Below are 8,638 nucleotides of genomic sequence, written 5' to 3'. Positions count from 1 at the left end.
GTGCTTCTCTATCTGACTCTGCATTCCCTTAGGAACGACTTCGGAGACTTATCACCATTACTAGGTGATTTTCTTTTTGACTCCACATTCCCTTGGGAATGACTTTAGAGTCTCTTCACCTTTTCTAGGTGATTTTAATCCTTCCATCATGTGAAGGGCTTTGGAATCTATTTTTTCTTTTTTTTGTTGTTGCACTCGAAGGTGAAGCCTTAGTGTACATCTTACATCATGTTTGGGGGATGCACCCTTATAAATGTTGGGCAGATTTATAAAAATGTTACAAGGTTGGCCCCATTAAAAACCTTACCCCTTGTAAGGAAAAAGGTACCAAATTGAAGAAGAAAATTACATTTAAACTATACATAGTATCTACGAAGCTCATTTGCATTTTAGTCCTTGGAACTTCATTTCCTTGCATGTCCTTCAACCTGTATGATCCTAGTCAGTTTGAAGCTGTAACTAGATAGGAACATTCCCACTTTGTGTGAAGCTTGTCTGTTGTATTAGGGTTAGCCACCCTTCGAAGCACTAGATGCCCTAACGCTATATTTTTCAGCTTCACCATTCTATATTGCCACTTTGTTGTTTTAGCTTGATATTTTCTAACATGCTCAATTGCTTCAATTCTGTATTCTTTTATTTTGTCTTGTGAGACTCTTTCATTACCTTTGTCCTTAGCTGCAGCACTAGCTTTTATTGAACCTTGCTTCGACTCTTCTAGAGACATTGCTTCGTCTCCAAAGAGGAGATTGAACCGAGTAAATCCTATTGATCTTGATACCGAAGTATTGTGGTTCTGCACCACTTTGATCAATTCTTCTAGCCATTTTCCCTTCGATAAACCAAACAAGGACTTCGTAATCTCTAGAAGAATAATGTTGTTTGCTCTCTTGACTAATCCATTGGATTCTAGGTGCCTGACTAAAGAAAGTTGTATATTTGTGCCCACCTGATTGACTGGAGAAGGCCTTGAATGTTTCGAAGTCGAACTGGGTACCGTTGTCGACAAACTAGAACTCCGGAACTCCGAAGCGGCAAATGATGTTTTGCTAGTAGATTTTTGAATTGTTGTTGAAGTTATTGTGGTCAAAGCTTTTGCTTCGACCCACTTCGAGAAATACTCAACTACTACCATGGTATATTTTAGATTTCTTTGGGCTATAGGCATCAGACCAATTATGTCCATCCCCCATCTTTGCAAGGGCTAAGTTGGTTGGATTAGCTGGGTTAGCGACAAAGGTTGCTTCTGGTCCTTTGCACATCTTTGTCAATTATCACACTTCTACACCAAGTATGTTGCATCTAAAGCTGCTTTTGGCTAGTAGAAGCCTTGATGAAACACATTCCCAAGCAAAGCTCTAGATCCGAGATGTGACCCAGAGATGCCCGGGTGAATATCTTTCATCAAATCTTAGCCTTTGTCTCTAGAAATGCACTTGAGTTGGGGCGAACAAACACCTTCTTTGAATAGTTCCCTTCTATGATTTTATATGGCTTTTTCCTAGCTTGCATTCTCTTAATGTAGACTTCGTCATCAGTTGGGTGATTTCCCTGGAAGAAGGATATGATCTCTATCCTCCATTCTTCGCTGTGAGTGGCAGAGACTGTCAAAATAGCTCTTTCCATTAACTCTACTGAAGGTGCTTTCAGTATTTTGAAGAATACTTCGGGAGGTAGAGGGAGCCCCTGGGCTATTGATTTAGCTAGCATATCAGCATGTTCATTATTCGCTCTTGATATGTTTTTTACAGAAAGTCCCTCGAAGGAGCTCTCCATCCTTCGGACTGTATCAAGATACTTCTCTAGTGTTGGATTTTGACTTTACTACTCTTATCAATGTGGTCGGTGATCACCTAGGAATCAAATTTAAGGATTGCCCTCTTAATACCCATAGCTTTGAGCTTCGTTAGGCCAGTAATAGAGCTTTGTATTCTACAACATTGTTTGTGCACTGAAATTCTAGTTTAGCTGCACATGAAGTTTTCACCTTTGAGGGTGAAATGAAGATAGCAGCAACGACAGCCCCAAAGGATCCCTAGGATCCATCACAAAAAACCGTCCAGACAACTTCTTCTGGGCACTCGCTTCATCTTGTGAGCAAGGCGTCCAGTTAGCAATGAAATCCACCAATGCTCAGGACTGAATAGATGATCTTTGTACGAATTCAATAACAAATTCATTGAGCTCAGTGGTCCATTTTCCAACTCGGCTAGTAGCTTTTGTGTTTCTTATAATATCTTTCAGAGGTTGAGTCGAAGGCACGACAATGTTGTGAGATTGGAAGTAGCGCCAAAGCTTTCTAGAAGCTATTAAGACTGCATACAAGACCTTTTCCATCTCTGAATAATTTCTCTTAGATGGGCCAAGTACTTCAGATACAAAGTATACCGGCATTTGTTTTTTGGTTTTGTCTTGTAGCTTCTTCTGATCAACAACACTTACCATAGATTGAGAGGCAGCGACATACAACAAAAGAGGAGCCCTTGGCAAAGGTGGGCAGAGGGTTGTCAACTGAATTAGATATTGTTTAAGATCCTTGAAGGCTTGCTACTTAGTAGCCCCCCACTAAAATACTTCAACTGACTTCCGCACTTCGAAAAAGGGGAAGTTTTGCTCTGCAGATATTTAGTTGAATCTGTTTAGGGAAGCAAATATGCCTGCCAACCGCTAGGCCCCTTTTCTTGACTTTGATAGTTCGATTCAAAGGATAGCTTGTATCTTGTGCGGGTTTGCTTCAATTCCTTTGGTTGACATGAGGCAACCAAGGAATTTCCCCTTCTTCACTCCAAACACACATTTCTTTGGGTTAAGCTTCATACCAACTCTTTGGAAGTTGGCGAAGGTTTCTTGTAAGTCTGAAATGTGGTCTTTTGTCTTGTGCTTTTTACGATGATATCATCGACATATGTTAGCACGTTTCTACCGATTTGTGAGCTAAGGACTTTGACTATCATTTCGTTGAAGCTTCCACTAGCATTCTTTAGCCCCTCATGCCTCCGAAGATAGCAATAAGTTCCACTAGGGGTTATGAAGCTGGTCTTTGGTTCATGTTTTTTTCTCATTCATATTTGATGATACCCTAAATAATAGTCTAGCAGGATCATGAGCTCTGAAGTAGCTATTGCGTCCACAAGGGAGTCAATCCTTGCAAGGGGAATTCATCCTTCAGACAAGCTTTGTTGACATCTATGAAATCAATGCACATACTCCATTTGCCATTTGATTTCTTGACCATGACCATGTTGGTTGGCCATTCTGGGTAGGTAGGATCTCTTATTACTCCAGCACTAAGGAGTCTTTTTACTTCAGCCTTTGCACCTTCAACTTTGGCATCGGACATCTTCTGAAGCTTCTGCTTTCTAGCTATCTTTGGATCTACATTGAGTGCATGCTCTATGATACTTCTATCGACTCCACATAGGTCATTAGCTGGCCAAACGAAGACATCTTTGTTGTGAAACAAGAATCTTTTGAGGGTTGCTTCCTGTTTTGAAGCCAACTGTGAGCTGAGAAAACTCTTTGGCCAGCCACATCTTTGCAGAGCAGGATTGGCTTTGGCTGATCTATTGAAGTTGTTTTATCTTTGACTTGCTTGATTGGTTCTTGAGCTTGGGTTTCAGCTTCGTCAATATTATGGTAGCCTTGGACTCTTGCCAGGTTCCCTCAACCCTTCTTGCGACTTCTTGACTTCCATGGACTGATATAATGCCTTGATTACTTGGTACTTTCATGAAACATAAGAGATAAATAGATTACTCATCGTAATGTGTTATTGCTCTGCTTTGTTCTTTACAATATAATGAGTAATTACAGATATACCTTCGTATAAATGAGAGCACGAAGGTAGTTTCAGAGGCAGAGAGATTCAACACTCTTGCGTCTAAAAAGATAGTTGTTATGCATGACACTGTGCTCTTATTTATAGTAGTGAGGTATAACTTCGTATGAAATTACAAACATCCCCGTACACCCTATACACAGGAACTACAAGTCTCGTGAGTGCAATGTTGTCTAGCTGGTTGGTCTTCTAGATCCTTCTCTTTTACTTTAGCTTCGTAGGTCATCATCGTGAAGCAGAAGCTTTCTCCTTCATCTTTCGTGAAGCCGAGACTCTCTTTTAAGTTTCGTTGGCGTGTTGTTTCCATAAAGCTGAAGCTTCTTCTTGTCTTTTCTCTAGGCATCAACTTGGTCGAAGGTGGGTTTCACCATCCTTCGAGAGCACCTAAAACATACTTAGGGCTAGTTTGGTAATTCCATTTTTCTAAGGGATTCCTATTTTTTCTTGGAAAAATGAATTAGTTTCTCTTGAGAAAATGAAAATACCTTAGAAAACTGTGGTTTCCAAACTAGCCCTTAATTGACAATATTACACTTTAAAGATCTTCAGCAATAAAGACCACCAATAATTTGGGACCAAGCTAATACGACAGTAAAGATAGATAGAAAAAGTAGTGCTGTATAAAGTTTTTTTTCTCTTAAAAAACTACAAAAGAGAAGTAACGCGTACAACATGTTTTCGCTGTCGCTGCAAGTTGAAGCCAAGAGAGAATATATATGTGGTTTGTATTGTACGTATAAGTATCCCTGGACGGATATAGGCGTATGCTAAGGTATTTGCCGTGTCCTGTTTTGCTATAAAATAAAAAAAAATTAATGGTGTTATGAGCGGCACGGTTGAGTCTGCTATTGTCTTTGGAGTACCAGGCAAATGAGTTTATAAAAGTAGAATAAAATTATGTGTATTGCTAGAAAATAGGCTAAATTTATGCGGGTTACTTGTAACAAAAAAATCTACCCTTTTTGCAAATGGATAGATAACGTCCTATTCGAATTCGACTCGTCAAATAGAACTGAGATTCGATATATATCCAAGTCTGTATATTCAGTATCATATCCGTGTACTAACGCTAGATATTTAAGATATCGATATCTAATTAGTTTTATTCGAGACAACTAATAATATCTTTTAAATTTAAATAGAAAATATAAAAAATATATGACTATAGTACGATTACATCCGTAGTTCCCTACCCACCTTGTACGTTTAATGGTGGTCTCACATGATAGATAGAAGTGCTCCAACATGGTGATGTGATATTTTTGTTTCGTTACGCGCCGACCGCGACGAGGCCGACCGTGCCGAGAAGACAAAAATAATATCAGTCGGGGCGGTGGCCAGCCGTGTCCTTGTATCCGCGGTCCGCGGACCCGCCGCCTCGGCCCCTTGGTGCCTTGGTGGTGGCGTGGGCGTGGTCCATGGACCTGGCGCACACACGCACGCACGCCCCAGCGGGCAGCGCCCACCCCCGCGCCCTCGGGCCCCGCGCATGGATAACTCGTGGGTGGGGCCCAGCCAACCCCCCTTCCGCCCGCAGATTTTTTGCGAGACCCGTCGGCTCGGCCTCGGCGTGCAAGAAACCAGACCAACAACAAAAACCGACTAGCCCAGGCAAGCAGAAACCCACTGTCTCCGCTTCCGCTCCCGACTCCTTTGTCTCGTCCTCATCCATCCAACCAGGCGAGCCAACAAGCAAGCAAAAGTAAACGGGGCGAGGAGCTGGAGAGACGCCGGCGACGCGAAGCAACCGCCCGATCGGAGCCGCGGCTGAGCAGGAGGGAGCCGGAGATGGTGGGTCTCGTCGGCGGCAGCACGGCGCGGGCGGAGCACGTCGTCGCCAACGCCGGAGGGGAGGCAGAGTACGTGCGCCGCATGCACCGCCACGCGCCGACCGAGCACCAGTGCACCTCCACCCTCGTCAAGCACATCAAGGCGCCCGTCCACCTCGTATGTCCCCCCTCCACCCCGCTCTTTCCTACCCTCAACGCGGCTGGCCCCGGTGGTTCAGCGGTTGGACTGCCTCGCGTCTGGGCTGCTATTTCTCTTCGGATCTGGAGTCAGGAGTCCTTCGTCCGATTTCCAAGGCCTTGTTGGGTGTCTCCCCCCCACCGACGTGTTCTCGTGATGTTGGGTTAATCGCGGCTGGCGTCAAATCGATTGGAAGCTGACGCCGTCGATCGCATCGCAGGTGTGGGAGCTGGTGCGGAGGTTCGACCAGCCGCAGCGGTACAAGCCGTTCGTCAGGAACTGCGTCGTGCGCGGGGACCAGCTCGAGGTCGGCAGCCTGCGCGACGTCAACGTCAAGACCGGCCTGCCGGCGACGACCAGCACCGAGCGCCTCGAGCAGCTCGACGACGACCTGCACATACTCGGTGTCAAGTTCGTCGGCGGGGACCACCGCCTCCAGGTCCGTGCTGCTGCCGCCCGTTTGTTGCGTCCCTGCAAAAATGCTCTGTTTCACGCGCCCTCCTTGCTTGTCAGTGTACTCCAAATTATTTTTGGGGGTATGCTTGCTTTGTTACCATTTCTCTTTTTTTTAAATTAAATTGCTTTCTTGTTTCCATTTCACTGCAGTCCTGATCGCTGGATGCTATGCATGAAATGCATTTGCTGTGCTTGCGAGATTGGGCATTTACTATGAGCTTTGTGACAGTTAACATCTTGGTCCTGTTTGGAAGCTGGGATTGGGAATCAAATCCTTACATGGTTTAGGAGCATCCAGTTTGAACTTAAACCATTGTAGACATCTGCTGCAATAAAAACAATTGGCTTCGGTGAGAGGCACTCATCATCAGTTCAAACTTAAAACGAGATAAGCCATCGGTTGATTGGCCTAATTACCTTGCTTCCCGTGATTGTTCGCCTCGCTGAAAGGATATGCTCACAACCCGTACTGTTTTGACTTGTTATCCACATACTATTTAAGTACGAAAGGACATGCGTACTACTTTCATTTGTTGTTCTTCGTCTAGTCTTCAGACTGATAATATAAGGTGAAAAACTTCGATGTTTCGCGTGCTGTCAAGTGATTGTGAAGCAAAGTTTCTGTTAGTGTCAATGCGTACAGGCTGCAATGGCCATCTTTACTCCTACTTGAAGCATATCTCTGATCCACACTGATGATGATGAGTTGTGTGCGCCACTTTTTTTTCTTTTTCTTTCAGAACTACTCATCCATCATAACTGTCCACCCCGAGAGCATTGACGGGAGGCCGGGCACCCTGGTGATCGAGTCGTTCGTGGTCGATGTGCCTGATGGCAACACGAAGGACGAGACATGCTACTTCGTGGAGGCCGTGATCAAGTGCAACCTCAATTCTCTCGCAGAGGTATCGGAGCAGCTAGCAGTGGAGTCACCTACGTCGCTGATCGATCAGTGAAGTCACCTGCGTCGCCCATCGATCAGTGACCACCGGTACAAAAAAAGACGTCAATCAGCAACAAATAAGAAGAAGCTTCGAAGGCTGGCTGGAGAGTTCAACCTTTTTGAGACCGGTGGTTTGGCCATCGTCTTCTGCGTGTAATGTCTCTTGGAATATGGAAGTATTAGTCGTTGTGTAGGATTAAACATCTGTAGTAGCTTGTATGCTAGGGATGGTTGTTTAGCCTTAGAAACTGCACCTAGATACCTCATGGCATGTATGCATACTGCTAGTATGTGTAGAGATCAGGGAAAGCATGGAGCGGGTTTTGCCTCTTAGGTGCATGGAGATCTGTCTTTTTTTCCCCCTCCATTTTGCGGTGGCGACTCTATTGGTTGGGGTTCTTGGATAAATATACTTTCCCGCGAACGCATAGGGCCGGATTTTGGAATTGGTTCAATTCTCGTAATTATTGTATTCTCTAGTGTTATTGGGATTTGGGGTTTGGAATTGCCGGACTGCGATAAGTGATGAAAATGTAGACATTAAAGCTCTCGATGTCAGATATAATATGTTCTATGATAATACTCGATGTTAGATAATACTCTATGTTCTGCCAAGGGGACAGCTACATGTTTGAGTCGGTTATATGCTTTCTAGCATAACTAAGGGGATTTGAGTCGGTTATATACTTTCAAGCATAACTAAGGGGATATTTGGTTTGAGTAATCACTTCATTCAAATTGAGATGGAGTATCTATGGATGGTCAATAAGTACGAGACCCGCGAGCCCGTACGAAGCCTGCTGTTTGGGCCTGATCCGAGCCCGGCATGGCCTGGTTCTATGCGGGCCCGGCCTAGCACAAATAAGTGGAACAAATAAGTGGCACAAATAAGTGTCCCATAAGTGTAGCATTCGATTTCATAAGATAAATTAAATGCAAATAATCAACATACCGAGATCGAAACCACATATGCAGCGATTACATTAATGTTATACCATTGCACAGTGCACAAATATAAAGAGTATTAAATAATATTAAATACCATTGTCTTAAACATAGTTTTACCGAAAACTAAACTAAGGAAACGAAAGATAACACTCCTACACAGACATATTAGTTTTAATTAACCTAAGAAATAAAACTTCTAAGAATTGTTCCATCATCATATCCAAACCAAAATATATCTAATCAAAGAGAGAAACCATGCCACAATTAACTATGATCATAATTGATATATTAGTTTTAATTAACACTCTGTAGAAGCTGTACTCTTCACCCATGAGTTATGATTCCTATTTGCCACATGTTGTACAAACCCTTTAACACTTCTGGAGTGAGTTGGTAGGGTCTCACTATGTAGTTTTTACAAAGATTCCTCAAATGTATAGTCGTATGTTGCGTTTCTTCAGTTACTAAGCATAGGACTTGTTTCC

The 8,638-nt window shown here is 43.5% G+C and overlaps 1 protein-coding gene across 1 annotated transcript; it reads left to right on the top strand.

Annotated features, from left to right (window-relative positions):
- The first annotated feature begins 5,424 nt into the window (after positions 1-5,424).
- On the top strand, positions 5,425-7,537 carry LOC100273694 (uncharacterized). Its single transcript, NM_001347862.1, has 3 exons — positions 5,425-5,785; positions 6,027-6,245; positions 7,003-7,537. The coding sequence occupies exons 1-3, from the start codon at positions 5,627-5,629 to the stop codon at positions 7,216-7,218; spliced, it is 594 nt and encodes a 197-aa protein (NP_001334791.1). The 5' UTR covers positions 5,425-5,626; the 3' UTR covers positions 7,219-7,537.
- Positions 7,538-8,638: the final 1,101 nt, after the last annotated feature.

This window comes from Zea mays, chromosome 8 (genome assembly GCF_902167145.1).
Source record: "Zea mays cultivar B73 chromosome 8, Zm-B73-REFERENCE-NAM-5.0, whole genome shotgun sequence".
NCBI classification, from domain to species: domain Eukaryota; kingdom Viridiplantae; phylum Streptophyta; class Magnoliopsida; order Poales; family Poaceae; genus Zea; species Zea mays.
The sequence above is the reverse complement of the archived record's forward strand: the minus strand, read 5'-3'. Positions and strand labels throughout refer to the sequence as shown.

What these genes read in the sequence shown, in the direction of transcription:
- LOC100273694 (NM_001347862.1), top strand. Translation starts at nt 5,627, where the DNA reads ATGGTGGGTCTCGTCGGCGGCAGCACGGCGCGGGCGGAGCACGTCGTC. An exon ending in TCAAGGCGCCCGTCCACCTC is followed by an intron (nt 5,786 to 6,026) that starts GTATGTCCCCCC and finishes ATCGCATCGCAG; the next exon opens with GTGTGGGAGCTGGTGCGGAG. An exon ending in GCGGGGACCACCGCCTCCAG is followed by an intron (nt 6,246 to 7,002) that starts GTCCGTGCTGCT and finishes TTTTTCTTTCAG; the next exon opens with AACTACTCATCCATCATAAC.